The sequence below is a fragment of the Platichthys flesus genome, chromosome 15 (genome assembly GCF_949316205.1).
Source record: "Platichthys flesus chromosome 15, fPlaFle2.1, whole genome shotgun sequence".
NCBI classification, from domain to species: Eukaryota; Metazoa; Chordata; class Actinopteri; order Pleuronectiformes; family Pleuronectidae; genus Platichthys; species Platichthys flesus.
Genome location: NC_084959.1, coordinates 13,786,599 through 13,802,348, shown reverse-complemented (window position 1 = coordinate 13,802,348; position 15,750 = coordinate 13,786,599). Strand labels below are relative to the sequence as shown.

At 42.6% G+C, this 15,750-nt stretch overlaps 1 protein-coding gene across 1 annotated transcript; it reads right to left on the bottom strand.

The window, feature by feature from the left end:
* Positions 1 to 2,942: 2,942 nt before the first annotated feature.
* Positions 2,943 to 15,536, bottom strand: ammecr1 (AMMECR nuclear protein 1). The gene is made up of 6 exons (XM_062406122.1): positions 14,011 to 15,536; positions 11,968 to 12,078; positions 10,695 to 10,809; positions 8,754 to 8,844; positions 8,546 to 8,642; positions 2,943 to 7,930 (listed from the first exon to the last, which is right to left on the bottom strand). Exons 1-6 carry the CDS (start codon positions 14,484 to 14,486, stop codon positions 7,816 to 7,818), a joined length of 1,005 nt encoding a protein of 334 aa, XP_062262106.1. The 5' UTR covers positions 14,487 to 15,536; the 3' UTR covers positions 2,943 to 7,815.
* Positions 15,537 to 15,750: the final 214 nt, after the last annotated feature.

The following is a 15,750-nucleotide window of genomic DNA, read 5'->3' as shown; positions in this document are numbered from 1 at the left end:
AAGATACACCTGCCCAGACTTCTCCGGACTGGGTGCTGAGTGGTTTTGGTGTGGATACTGACCGGAGGAGCAGGCATGTGAGACTCCTGCTCCTCGTTACAGTCACAGCTCCACGGTCACCATGTGTAATAAGTCAGCTATGTTTAGGGGACTGATATTTAGGAATGTGTGCAATTTGGTGCAGGTCCAAATAATAATCTGCTTCCAGTGGATTGCAATGTGGTTGCATTGGCCCTGCTCTACCAAGTGCCCTTTCAGTTACATTTAATGTATTATATATTGATGTATTTATAAATCTAAATCTGTGTTTAGATCAATAAATCTCGATGAATGTGGAAATGATGGTACTGATAAATCTTATTGCATATAGAATTATTTATGAATCTAAATGTATGTCCGTACTGTCCCTTCCACGTACATTTAGATTTATAAATAATTCTACGCGTACATGGATATGACGGTGCCATCATTTCCACATGCATCGAGATTTATTTATGAATCTTAAAACCGCATTAAAAACAAAACTAGGACGGGCAGATATTACCACTGTTAATATTTAACAGAATAATAACCATTTAAGTTGATACAACACATCCCGGTACAGCAGCTTGGCAATAGACGCTACAACTGAAGGAATCGTCAACAGTATTTGACAAATGATTCATAGAAGAAGGATGTTGTTGTGCAAGGTTTCCGATGCTTTGGGAAGCACAGACAAATGTTTGATTCACATCTTCTATAGTAAGCTGGTGGGAGATACTCTTTATAGAGAAACACTTTATTAGGGAATAAGCCCTTGAGACGTATCAACAGTACAAGTATATAAAGTACAAGTACATTCAGACAACATATTTAATACACACATACACAAATCAGTAGAAAAAGAACAAATACAAAGTACAAAACACGACAAATAAATAAATAGAAAATCGATAGTTTATCGATTAAAAAAAGTCAGTAATGTCACTACTGTCATTGATAGAATAAGACTAGAACATAGTCATACATATAGGTATTATTATGGAGGACGTGCACAGCTTGTCCTATATAATAAGAAAACAGGGCATTTTTTAACAATTGATTAGATGATATGGATCAAATATTTGCTGGTTGTTGAGAAGCATCTGTCAGAACCTGCTCATCCCAATACCACTAAGTGACAACATTTGCCAACCCTTTCCATTTGATTCTGTTACAGTCCCATTGGGAACTTGTAATACTGTGCATTGATGTTTCCATGTTATTCAACTATTATGCATTATGAATTGCCATCTAACTGTAATTCCACACAATCTCTGGATGAGTCACAGGATGGCGGCTTTTGACACCATTCTTGGGTCTGAGGTGTTATCTTTGCACGACAGTAAATAAAGTTAAACTAAACCATGATATGATTTTCTAATCAAATGAAAACGATCTCATCACAAGATTTGGTTATTATCGGTCATAGACGATTGTGTCATATCGCATGATCATCAGCAGTTGGTCGAGTTGTCCTGAGGGCAACTTGACGTGAAGAGCTCCATTGTTCAGTTTAAAGATGATCTTATAGCTTTGTTCTGGCCTGAGCACTGAACAGCATCTTTGCTGCAGCCAGAAAATCCTTTCGCCCTGAGCCGCAGCATGACCCCTGCATGATCCAAACTTCATACAGAAATGTGATGCCTGGAGTTATTACACACAAAGCACTGATACATTAATGCACTTCATAAGATGGTGCCAGGAGAGCAGGCAAAGCTTCCAGTGGCACAGTCAACGGTTGTTGGACCCTGTTTAATTGTCCTCAAGGACGCCTGAAGAGAATCCTTTCAAGTTTGGCACAAATGTTCTCTGAGGCTTGCGAATTAGCTGATTCGTTTTGGGTGGTCAAGGTCACAGTGGCCCTCACAAAACATATTTTGGTCTCTTGAACATGAAATATCAAGTCTGTCTTCATTGATTTTTTATTTTTACCAGTTTTCACTTGGACTCAAAGATAAATGATTGGATTTCAGTGGTCAATGGTCACAGCGACCTCACGAGTCTGGACAGAGAACATTTGTAGACTAACTGCACTGGTTGGCGAAGCAGCATTAAACCACAGGGCGGTGATTCTAGTTCCTAATGTGACTCTATAGAACTGTTTATAGAACTCCCTCTCAGCTGCCTATTGAGGTTTACACTTTATGAAAAGCATCTATCACTAAATATTACAGTTGTGTAAGTGATACAGGAAATTACAATGAGGGAAAGATGTTCACCCATATCCAAAGGACAAATTACAGTGGAAAGATAAATGTTACAATAAGTTCAAATGAATCTAAACATAAATTAATTTCTGGTGTTCTCAAAGCTCCCATGAAGCAGCTATACAACTGGTAATAGAAATGTGGATATCAGATTTCGATATTGATGACATAGGGCTGCAAATGCAAAACACACAAATGGAAAAACACATGGTGGAAAGTCAGTTGAAGGCAGATAAGGTGCAACGGGTGGACTTCATTGAACAACTATTTCATATTCCACTTGCACTAAAAACTTGATAAAAACAGGAATATTGTCTTCAAAATTAAATGTGTCCCGCTGACTGAAAAGATCACATCATGTTTGACGCCACCTTTAGACTGAGGCCTTCAGCTTAAGAGGAGATACTCAGTGAGCGATTTAGCTTCATGGAGAAATCAAGTAAAAGCCAATATCCCTTGTGTAAATTAAATTTGGTTCGTGAAACAATACACATATCACCAGGGAAGATCTACAGACCATGTTGTGTTTTCGTAAAAGCTGTAAAAGATAATTAAATTACAGAAAATAAGACAGCAGACCACTTCAATTGAGGAATGTGTAGATTGTATCCATTTGAAAGTCTTTTAAGTCTGGATCTTCCATGTCTAAAACTTGAACGCTTGGGAAATGCTGTATCAGTGTGTTTGTGCAGAAAGAAAATTCCACGACACATGTTCTCTTTTCAGTAGATTTTTTTTCTTTTATTGAATAAATGATTTAAAAGGTAATAACAATGTTTAAAACTACTACCTTCACATCCATTGCTTACATACTCAGATAACCCATCTATATATATTCTTTCAACCCTCCCCACTTTTCTTTTGCAATTTTTTTTGCTTTATTTTTTTGCTTTTGTTTTTTTTGTGTGCGTTTGTTTATTTTTATCTTTTTTTTTCCATTTGGAGTCAAACTATCTTTAATAAATGCCCGTTTCAAGTCTCGTCACACTAACAGCAAATTCAAGAGGAAGAAAGGAAGGGTCTAGCTCTACAGGGGGGATGGATTTGAAGTTCCCAGTTCATAGTTTTCCATCAACATTTTTCAAGTTACTAAAGCAGAGGAGAAAAAAAGTTCCCAAAATCGAAAAAGAAATAAAAAGTTGGTATGAGGAGTTACACCAGGCAACCCTCCCAGCCCATCAGGCCACTGCAACTGAAGAAAATCATTTTGTACAGTGACACGTCATCGAAGTCAGTGTCTCTAAAATTCAGAACATAGAAAACCACTCAAATCATTTTGAAACTAGATCCAAAATAGTCTTTTGAAAAGAAGTAATTCGATGTACAAAAACAGTCATTTTCGTTTTTTATGTGCGTTTTTTAAAATGTTTTTTTAATAAAAGTCTCAAACACAGGTTTATTGTAGATCTTATTTCATTTGTCATTATCATTATTATTATTGATTCATTTAGACTTTTTTCTTATTTACTTTTTTAATTCTTCTATCAGTGCGATTTTATACCAGTGCAGCTACTGGGTCCAGAGTAAAGAAAACAGGCTATTTCATCTTTAATGGCATAAAAAATAAGGAAAAATCCATCTTTTATACAAAGTATAACTGCTGGTCTTTAGGGAAAAAAATAAACACTTATAAACCCATAAAGCTAGGAGGCACACCATGGGATTTTCATTTTTGTAAATTAGAGCAATAATAATAATGATAACAATAATAATAAACAAAATAAGTAATAACTATTGGCAACCAATTTTAACCATCTTTGATGGCCGTGCCGTGTACGGTTTCAGAGATGTAAATTCATTGAAAAATTAGGTTGCTTCATAAGTCAAGACAGTTGAGAAATCACAACAAAAAAAAAAGAATAAAAAGAAATAAAACCTTTTGTCAAATGCAGGGGTGTTTTTTGGAAGGACAGGAAGCCAGGCCTGAAGAGCAGCATTTGGGCATGGCCGCTGGCGTCTTTGGTTCAGTCAAACATACGAAGGTAACACGAGCTTGAGCATTCCACGACACATGAGAATGACCACACAGGGAATGCTGAGGCTGAACTCTGACCCCGGTATGGAACCAAAACACGATCTGCTACAACAAACTACGAAACGTCGTTCCATAATGTCTCATGAGGTATCGATGCTTTTTAAAACAGTTAAATCAGTACAGAACCAGGACTATGTTCTGCGTGTTCTACGTAAAACATTTACTCAGCGTCGCATCGAGTGAGATGCTCGCCGTCCAACAAGGTTCTCGGCCAACCTCGCCCTTTCAGCAGCTAGAAGGAAAACGAAAGGATGTGCCCGTTAAAAAGCAGCACCCGATCGTCCAGAAGAGGCAACGCACACAATCTATTACCGCCACTGTCTACTGAACGACACACACATCGCACTTCGACAAACTAGGCCGTGAGGTTGGGCCACAGTGTAGGGAGTAAACGGGGGGGTGGGGGGGTTAACGTGTTGACTTCTTGTCCTTTCAAACCTGCAGGGTGTTGACTTGCACTGGTTGAAAAAAATAAAAAAAATAATGAAAAAAAACACCTGTTGAACAGATCTGCATATATCAAGGATAGTAAAGGTAACACATGGAGGATTTTCTCTTAATATACCACTGTAACAATCGTCATGACGACCATTAACAGTACATTCAAGAGCCCCTATGACACATTGCTGCTCGGACTTTTCCCTCTTTGCTCTTTGTTTAAGAGAATCCGTTTATTCCCCTCACAGGAAGTTGATCCCACACTGCAGTTAAAAAAAAGCAGATTCTCTGGGCCTTTTCTTAACGGTGACAGTCATGACTCAATTGCCAGCGATGCGCCAAAGAGAAAATCCAACATGAAGCATCTTTTTAAGTATGATATGATCAATGAGTCCGCATGACCAGTCACGAGCTGTGACCACCCCAATATGAGGTCCGATAGCACCATATTTGTCTTTTAAATCTCTTAATGGTTAATAAGAGTGTCTAAGCCATAGATCAAGCATATCATGGATAAAACCATAGGTCTCATACTCAGACATACATGCAACTGAACACATTGCATGTGTATACAAAGACATATATGTAAAAGAGCATGGTCAATTTGGTTTTGCAGCAGAAGAATTCCAGTTGTGCTGTATTTGATGGACCAGGAGATGAATGCCTGACTGTTCTTCTCTGAAATGTCTGTGTGTAGTGTATTTAAAATAAACATACATTTGTCTGGAGGCGTGAAACGATGAGGGGTAACAACACCAAGCTGTCAGACAGAGAGAGAATGTGTTTCTCTGTGGAGCTTTAAGTGAAATCGAGGACCAGTAGCTAGCTAACACGTGAGCTAACAGGGCAGGCGTACACGAGCCCCCCTGTGTGTGTATGAGGAAGTATTGACAGCATTCAAATAACATTATCTCTTTCCTTCCCTGCAATGTGAAGATGGAGCTGGGACAGAGCCACAGGTCAGAGTCATCTCCTGGTCCATCACTTGTTATCTCATTAATTTAAGGCAACACAACTCAATACTGGGTCATTTCGGGTTACTGTGGATGGAGTGCCAAAAGCCCTTGACATTTTTGCATAAAAGAAAAAGAACCTGTCAGTTAGTAAAGGCTGTTACGCAGAAAGATGTTGGTCAAGTGACAAGAACCTCTCAAAAATTCCAGTTCGCAAAACTAAAAACCAAAACAAGCAGATCAGGCGATGGCCCTCAACTGTAACATTCTTTAAAAGTAAATCCAAACTAGCCAAAATGTGTGTGTGTGTGTGTGTGTGTGGATGCCGACACACAACGAGTGATATTTGGGTGGGAAATGGCTTCTTAAGTCCTTTATACAAAGCCCTGGCTGTTTTTTGTTTTTGTATTGGTAGACCTCAACTGTAAAGACGCCAGGCCCCGTGCAGAGATTCAATTCCGACTAATTCAGCCGTGTTTGCTCCGATCGGCTGCCCAACAGCTGACTACACACACCACAAATCAAAATAGGTCCTGTGCCGTGGACACACAGACAGAGGGACCCTGCTGAACGGCGGACTAATCGGAGAAAAGGTGGTAGTGCGGTTTCAACAAACTAAAACTGGCTGCGTCGTGGCAGCTCCACAAAGACATGCACTACTAAACGACACACACATGTTAATTAGCTCACTTCCTCTTGTGCGTCAAGTGTCTTCATTGAAAAAAAAAAAAAAAAAAAAAGACAATTTTTAATACAGCGTACTTCACGGACGAGTGACAATGGTTAGCTATAGTCTGAAAAGACAAGACAGTGTTTCCATGACGACACGGGCACTACACACGACACCTGACAAATGACTGAAACCGCAGAGTCGACGTTGTGTCTTTTCGTGATGCGGCCTTGCCTGAGGCTGGTTGGTATACGTTTGCATTCGGAGGTGGAACAGTGACCAGTTTCAGTGGCACAGAATGCAAATGCATCAAGCCAAACAACAGACTACTCTTACAAAGTGTGGAATAAAAATAGAATATGGCTTTAAGTAGATAGAGCATGTCCCTGTTAAAGTGACTCCCTGCCAGTTAACTCAGACACCAACAGACGGTCAATTTTAACTGAAGCATCGTTCATGCATTTTATTTTGTTTCTTCTTCTTTAAGGGACATGTAATTACACCTGGTCGCCCCTCTCCACTGCCGGGAGAGCAGACCCCACTTGCAGCCCATTTTAACATAACAAATCACCAGCAAGGACGTGATTATCCTCAGACAAATGGCTTCCTCCGCGATTACTGTAATTTGAAAAAGAGGGAACGTCGTCGCAAGTTTACAGGTTCCACCACAAAAAAACACGACAAACACTCAAGGGGAAAGGTTTCTGAAAGAAAAACGGCGGGGAGTTTTTTAAAAATCAAATTTCGAATTTTCGTTCGTTCTCGTGGCAGATCAACGTCCATTTCCACACACCGAGAATACACACAGCTCGCACAAGAAACACAACCAGCAATGGCCAGTCAAAGGGCATTACTATCCTACTATTAATACTTTGGAGTACACAGTTCCCAATAAATAGTCCCAACTACAACACTAAGAGTTTACAAGGCTCCAATAACCTCCGCAGTCAATCTTTTTTTTTTTGAGAGGAATCAGGACAGAGATGACACAGCCTTTGAGAACTGCAGTTGCCTTGCTACATGGTTATACATGTCGGGATATTAAGAAAGAAAATGGGAGAACTAAAGATTTTTTTGTTAATGTAGAACTGTAGCAAAGCCTAAACAATATAAGTGTTCGACTAATCTACTAAGAGACTTCCTTCCATCCACAGAATCAAACACCTGATCAGGTTTGCTGAAAAGATTAATAAAATCTATTAGTTGTTAGATTTCAAACGTATGAGTAAAGGGGGTTATAGTTATAAGGATACATATGCTGCAAAAACTTAACCACAGGCAAAGAAAGAGAGAAAGTGAATTTCTTGCCAGAATCAAATGATGCTTCGTTGCCACCCGTTGCCATGTCAACGTCTGGGAGACGGCCAGCATGGCAACGGAAACTATCATCATAAAATGGTACAGTAGTAGAAATAGCTAGACCAGGAGGGGGCGGGCTCTCCTGGGAAAAGGTCCGCGGAGAGGTCCAATGATTGGTCATGCGGCTCGCTGTCAGGAATAATGGTTGTACGGTGGTAGAGGGTGCCCAATGCCATTCTGGTAGTGATGGTGCTGACGGTGGGCGATGTACTCTGCATAACCCATTGTCAACTTCTCGCTACGGTACCTTGGGAGGAGAAGAGATGCATCGGTAAAAGCAAGGCTGGAACACGCACAATGAGCCAAGACACAGAGCTGCACCTACTGGGATTCTTTACGATCTGTTTACAAGATCACACTACACTCCTTTTTGTCTTCTATGTGATCATAACCCGTCTGTGAATGTGCAGAATGTGTAGGTGAGGAACACGATTTTGGGCGAGGATGCCTTCTAGTTTCAATTTCTAGTTTGAACAATCATATTTGAGCAGGCTTTGGTTGCCCACAGGTAAACACTCCGTGTGGAGAGCGAAATACACAGTTAACTGCTTAATTAAATTTATTCTTTGGTTATTATTTATGACAGCTGTTGATTTAGACTAGCAAAACAATTGCCTAGAACTAAAACAACTACAAAAAAGTATAAGTTTGTGTTTAGTGTGGATGAAAACTGACTGTGAACAAGCATGCAGATATCTACCAGAAGCCCCAAAATATTGCCCGTTGTTCTGAGATTGCCCACAATGCAAAGTTGTGTCAAGATTGTGAATTTATCGGCTTTCCTGCAGCTCCCTCTGGAGCCCAAATAAAACCTTTACAAAACTTAGGCAGGAGATACTCCAAACAACATGTGTAAGCTTACCTGGTTAACTTAATGGTCTTCCTGAAGTCATTTGTGATGGGAGCTTTATAACCTCCCTTTCGTAGTAAGGAATCTATGGTTTGAATGTGGTCCCAACCTTGATGAAAAAGAACAGTTTTACACAATATCCAGATTTAGTTGGATTTGAAAGTTTTTATTAAAAGATCACAGATAATCCTGGATCTTAGGGTCCACAAAAATATCTCACCTTGCTCCTTCGCAACCTCTGGTAGGTAAGTGGCGGTGCGCTTTGATCCTTTTTCATTGAAAAATTCTATCCTAATACCATGAACGCCCACCTAAACATCAAGAGAGAAACAACAATGAAAGAATACGTTTATCACATAAATTGCTCCATCAAGTCAAAGCTGTAAAAAATGACCAAGCACTTCAGGCAAAATGGACCACTGCTATATTTTACAACCACATTCAACGTTATTGAAAATTCCCCCCTGATTGGTTAGTGTAAATTGTATCCACTATTTGCGTTAATGAATGATATCGATATTTCAATGTGTAAGCACCAGCAAAGCACCCAATCAAGCTCGATGAACTGTGGTGCACTAAAAGCTACTTGCTAGAGTAGATTATTGATTTATTTGAGCACTATTATTCCGATAAAAAGATAATACACAAAAATTAAGGGTGCTCCGATTGATCGGCTGATATTACCTCTAATTAGTTTGATCGGCGATCTCTTCAAATGCCGATCTGGTGAGGCACAACCAACAGCTGTCACCCATGAGTTGCAACTCTCAACAGAGATGAGAAGGAATCTGTGAATACTTTTGTGTACTAACTTAAGTAGTTAGATGATTACATCCTCCCCCACCTGGAGCTGATGGTGGAAATAACCAATGAGTGAGGCGTCTTGCTTCTCTTCTCATCTCTGTTTAGAGTTGCACATGCGCAGTATCGATTAAACAGTGCAATGGCTGCATCATGGGCTTCGGCGGTGTGATCCTTCATGTAAATTGGTTGTGAAGTTGTTTATTTTTGCGTGTAAAGAACGTTTGTGTGCCTTTCAGGGTGATGTACATTACATTTCCTTTAGCTGACACTTTTATCCTCAGCGACTTCCAATAATTGCATTCAACCATAAGGGTACAGACCCAGAACAGCAAGAATCATTAAAGTACATTAGCTTAAAAAAGCCAAACTTTTTTTCTTTTTACCAGAGTTAACGATGGTTTTTAGACCATCATCTTCTTAACCAAGGTGTAGTCGGAAGAGATGTGTTTTTAGCCTGCGGCGGAAGATGCGCAGACTTTCTGCTGTCCTGATGTCAATGGGGAGCTCGTTCCACCATTTGGGAGCCAGGACAGCAAACAGTCGTGATATTGTTGAGGGGCTAGTTGTCCCTCGCAGTGAGGGAGCAGCAAGCCGATTGGCCGATGCAGAGCGGAGTGGACGGACTGGGGCGTAAGGTACGTGTACGTGTTTATTTGCATATAGCATAGGGAGTCTATCACGAGTGGTCTGTCTGATCGGGTTGTATAACCTCCTCTACTGCTGTCCGCTGTGTGGGACTCCCTGGTGAGAGCCTGTCTCAGGCCGGCAGGACAGACGCTGTGCGGTGCGAACAGGACGCACATTTGTCCTGTCTCTGGTATTAATGCCTTTTCTTTGTCAACTATCTGCGATTGGAATGATTTCCCAAACATCCAGAGAGAGTTGAAATGTGTGTCCTGCTCATATGGTGGTTTTAAAATCCTGCACAGCGTGACTCCTGCAGCTGCTGACAGCGCAGGTGAAACGTGACACAGACACAGCTGATATAGGAGTTTATGTGGTGCTGAATTGGGGGTAAAAAAGCAACAACACGATAGTAATAATGGATATTTACTGAAAAAATTCTGAGTAGGATTTTGCCCTGTAGTGTTTATTTGGATATAGAGCAGGTGAGAGAAAGCCGATCATATCAGCCCCAAAAATCCTGATCGGAACACCCTTAACAATTATTCTTGGTCGTTTACTTGTTGCTGCTGTTGCAAAGAATTTTGGTGCAGACAAATACATCTTTTAAAAAAAAAAAGTGTTAGAGCTGCCTGAGTATATTAGGAGAGAGACCAAAGCTGTAAAGCACCACCATCCTCAAAGCAAATATTATTCTGTGTCTGTGCCTGTTTTAGCAAAGCATGTGTCGAACCTCCCAGTCAAGGTAATCACCGACGTCTTCAAAGTTGGTGAGAAGAGACACTGAGCAGAAGAGGCGAGGCAGCTCATCCCTTGTCATAGGGGGGAAGCGGCTGTCTTTAAGGGCACTGCAGACAAGAGAAAAGGCACAAAGGACAAGACCATTACAGGAGGAAATTCAGTTAGTAGCTGACTCAATTATGGCGAAAAAACGGTTGGATAAACATGTGCAGGGTTCAAAACTTCGATCCAAATTTTTTTTTTATGAAGGCAAGATTCCACTTTGTTTTACAGCATGAGATGAAGAATCAGGGGAGAGATTTTATCTAATATAGGTGAACTTTAGTTGCATCAGTCACTTATAATGTCTGTCCACGGTGCTGTTTGTAGTGTGTGTAATGTGTGTGCAGCTAAAAGCTATGTTTCTGTGTATTTGACAGGTCAGAGGCGTTTGCCCTCAGGTCAAAAGTACTAATGAAGACATTCCACAACATGTGAGACTCAACTTTCTACCTTGTTAGCAAGATTACATCAAATCTACTGGAAGGGAATGGTTACCAAGAAACTTGGTGGAAGGATGTGTTATGGGTCAAGAGAGAACCCCTTACATCTTTGGTGAGGATCCAGGATTTTATATCACTTTAACATTGCAAGATTTAAGTGGATTTCTCAGAGAATAATTCATGGATCTTGATGGAAAACAATCTGACATGTTTATGGGAGTGATATTTCTGGGTATAAGCCATTTTTTTTTATATTCATTTAAAAAAAACATGCCCTCTGTCCTTATGTAGAGGATTGAGGTGGGTTGCATGATATTTAAAAGGATCAGTGTGTAGAATTTAGTGACATCTTTTGGTGAATTTGCATTTTGCAGCTGAATACCCCTCACCTCATCCTCCCCTTCCAAACATCAAAGACTTCAGCTGTCATAAAAACTTAAATGGTGTTTAGTTTGTCCAGTATGGGCTACTGTAAATAAAACATGGCGACCTCGGTAGAGAGGACTCGCTCCTGATGCTCATTATAGGGTAAAGAAAACAAACATTCGTCAAATTTTGATGATTTCCCGTTATTTTATATTCAATTTCGGCCAAAAGATCCCTTTCAGCTAAATATTACACACTCAACCTTTAATAGACAATAAGATTAATGAGAGATGCTGGCTTCACCCCCGTCACTGGGTTGCTTGTTCACTTTAATTTACAACAGTGACTTTATTTATCAACAAAGATACTCTATCACAGCTTTGACAAAGAAAGAATTGTTTCCACACTGTTGCTTACCTGGTAAGGGTGTACTCCCTGAGTCCTGAGTGCAGATTCATGGCAGAAAAAGTACCTATACAACCCCGCAACCGCTTGTCTCTGCCTATTTTCCATGTGACAAACAGCGGGCTGAAAAAAAGGACAGAACAGACACCATGTCCAAGAGGCAGAACTATCATAACATGCACAGCGAATGGACATTTCTTAAGTGTGGAAACCTTTTTGAATGTTTTTAACATAATCATATATTGAGGCAGAAGTGTCAGCATGTGGGCCTCCATTAGAGAAGGCTTGCTGTTAATATTACATTGCTACAGGGGTTATTTGCAAAACTGAAATGGGTAAAACAGCACCTCCATGATTTAATAAAATAAAGAGCATGTTAACAAGAGGCAAAGGTCCATTTTCCTTAACTTTAAAACAACTGCTTCAAAATAATTTTCACTTGATGGTCACAGTCTGTAGTTTAATGGCCAAGTTTGCAGAGTGCTGTGTCTGTGTCAAATGTTGTGGTTGTTTTGGGCGTTTTGATAATTCGGTCTGACTGTGCCCCCAGGTGAAGCATGTGTCCAGGACACCACATACCACAAGTAGGGACTTCATATGGTGATGGTTTGGCCAAACTCTCACTGGTTAGGTCGTACAGGCTTGGGGATGATGGAAATGTTGATTATTATATATTTGTGTACTTTCCTTTGTTTTCTTTTGCAACATTTTGTCCTTTGTATTGAAAAGTGTGCGCAGAGGAATACAGACTTTGTTTACAGTATGCATTTACGCCTTCACTGATCATATGGCCATTGAAAGACACATTTAAAACCACAATACACCCATTACTTCAACACAGCCCCTGTCAACAAGTCGCTCCAAACTTCCCAAACTGGCCCGTGTTAAGTCGATGAACTGGAACAGTCCGTTCTGTCTTCTCTGGTAAACAACCCCCAGCCTCAACATGGATGTAAAACCGCCTACAGAGTCACATGCTATCACATTACACCGCCTGTACGTCCAGGGGTGAACGGGTTTAGGTGGAGGGCGCCGGAGGGCGGTTACACAAAACATGGATTAATCCTTTGAGTTAATAAATGGCAACGTACACATTTAATCCGACGTCCGGTGGATGTCTTAGTTTGTCAAACACGGTATTTGTTTTGTTAATTTAATACTGTCAGTTGGGCACACAACTGCTGGACAGGAGCCTCCTTCTCTTTATGGGACGATGCTGCCCTCGGCTTGTTTTCGCTTTGTTCCAAACCACAGTGGCCCGGTACAAAGACGCAGCTGTAAGGGAAACCTCCAGCCTGCAGTGATGTTAGACTTTCCGCAGATTTACCATTTCAGTAATTAATACAAGTCCATTAGCGCTGCCCTACCACGCTAATGTAGCTCGTAGCTAACAAAGCTAAGCCTATTATGTGGCAATCCCGGGTTCATTGAGGGTAGCTGGACAGATTAAGGACACAAATGTTAGCTTTTGATATTTACTGTTTGACATGTAGGGGGAAATGAATAACGCCAAGCAAAGCTGCTGCTGATAGAGCGATAGAATGATGACATTAACTCGAATAGCTCGTTCCACCCTCTCCCGGCAACTGTTGGTGGTTAGCTGGCTTGAGCTAGGAGCTAACCGCCGTAGCTAACGTTAGCTATCTCTGTTCGAGAGGGATAGATCATCGTAAAATGTATTTTATGCCAAGTGCCAGCTGGATGTTAATAAACTACAGGGTGCGTCAGTCATTGATAGATGATCCAGCTCGATAACATTAGATCCGATCATTCATTTTAGCGAACATGCTAAGCTAATGTGGCTGCGGGCCAGTGCAGACAGTCTCCTCGACAAGGCCCAAATTCCAACTTGAACAAATTCACCTCTGATCGCGACTTTTTCGCTTCAAATTCATAGAAAATTAAAGCTCGTTTCGACGTGACAGTCCGTGCCCGTGGAGCAGGAGCGGGATGCATGTGGGAGGCTGTGAGCGGCGCCGCGGGTCGCTATAGTAGTGTGATTCTATCAATGAGCTTTGACATGCAGCAAAACAACAAAAGACAGAGAATACTCACTAGGGATCATTTGTAAACCTGGGTGTTCTCGGAGGTTGGTATCCGTACAGATGGCAATAAAGCACGTCAAAACAGAAGCAGCACATCTCCGCCGAGACCACCATCTTTCTGCCTCCACTTCCCGAGCCGGGTCCCGGGCTGAGATTCGGGGAGAGGCCGGATGAAGAGTAACCGGCCGGGGCTGGGGACAGAGCGTTCGTGCCGCTGCTACCACCACTACTACCGCTGCCACTAACGATACCCCCGGGTCCCCCCAGGCCGTTGGATCTGCTCACGTTCGCCGCCGCTGCAACGGTCGCGGAGGAGCCAATCCCCAGCTCCGAGCCACAATGTCCGGTTCCTGGTACCCCGCTTCCCGCCCCCACCCCGCCAGGACCCCCCGACCCGGGCGATCCCGACAGTTTCTGCTTCTTCACCCCGCAGCACCCGGCCGCCATCTTGGAACAATCTGCACCGACACACCGCTTCCGACCCATAACCGTCACCGCGGGAAGGGTGGGGGGGAACGCCGACCAGACGTAGAAATCCCACTGCGCCGATACGTACGACGGACGATCCTCCACTTTCACGCTTTTCTTTTTTTGTCGGACGACGAAATGAGCGATGTGGCGAGAAGACTGCAATGTCACCCTAGCGTTGCCTTTAAAAATGCGCGACTTTCGCTACGCAAAATCCATACTTTGCGCTGGATGAGCGTTTTTATTTTTTATTCCTTGAGCAGTCAGCGGGGTCCAGCTGACTACGGTGGATCACCGATGTAGTCCGGGCCAAATAGTCAGCCTCTCCTCCCTAACACGACACAATCCGAGGCGATCTCAGCCGGTTCCCCTGGTACACACACACACAAGTTCAGGGAGAGCACCGTCCGAACAGGCCGCAGATGACACTAGGCAGGCGGTCCAGATGTGAAGCCGACAGCCGGTGCGCCGAAGCCCCGCAGCAGCGCACCTCTCCAAGTGGGAGCCGGGAGCTCGAGTACGCAGGACCCATACGCCTCAGCACGAATTGCGCACAGTGTCCGCGTCGCCTCTCGCTGCAGCAGCTCTGTTTTCTTCCTGCCTCACGAACTTCTACTGACACCACAGGCCCAGTATGTAGGAATCCCAGACACCGGGATCACGCAGGGTAAAATGGCATCTGACAATGCGGGGTTGGCATGGCACGATGAACCGCCTCAGCACCGAGCGAGTCATTTCAGCAACGTTAGGCCACAGTTTGCACCTGCATGACGGCGTCTCAGTTGTTGGAGCCTGTTATTTTAAAAATAAAAATGTCAATAACATCCCCGCGTCAGATGAGGAGCGGAAAGTTTTCAGCAGGGGTTTGTGTGCAGGTTGTCATCCGTGTGTGAGGAGACAGACAGAGGAGCAGGTCCGGTCCGTGGGAAATCCTCCGGGTTCGGCCGCCCCTCGCTCCGCACCCGTCTCTCAGCTGCTACCATTCAGTGCTGTTCGGGTAAGAAGCCCTGGGATCGCTCTGTGGGCACAGGCATCGGTGTCGTCGGCACGTCGGAACCGGATTCAGAGTCTGCGTTGCGTCCACTTGCCACACATCGTGCGTAGCTGCCGTGGAGGCACGCGCACCCCTGACGCTCATAGGCGTGTATGCGTGCATGAGAAAGTATGGGTATACCCCGAAGTTATGAAAGGCTTTAGGATCAGAATGGCATCCATATGGGCCTCTTCTTTAGATGTGATTCACATAGTTCAAGCATCCTGGAAGCAAGCATCTCTATAAAAG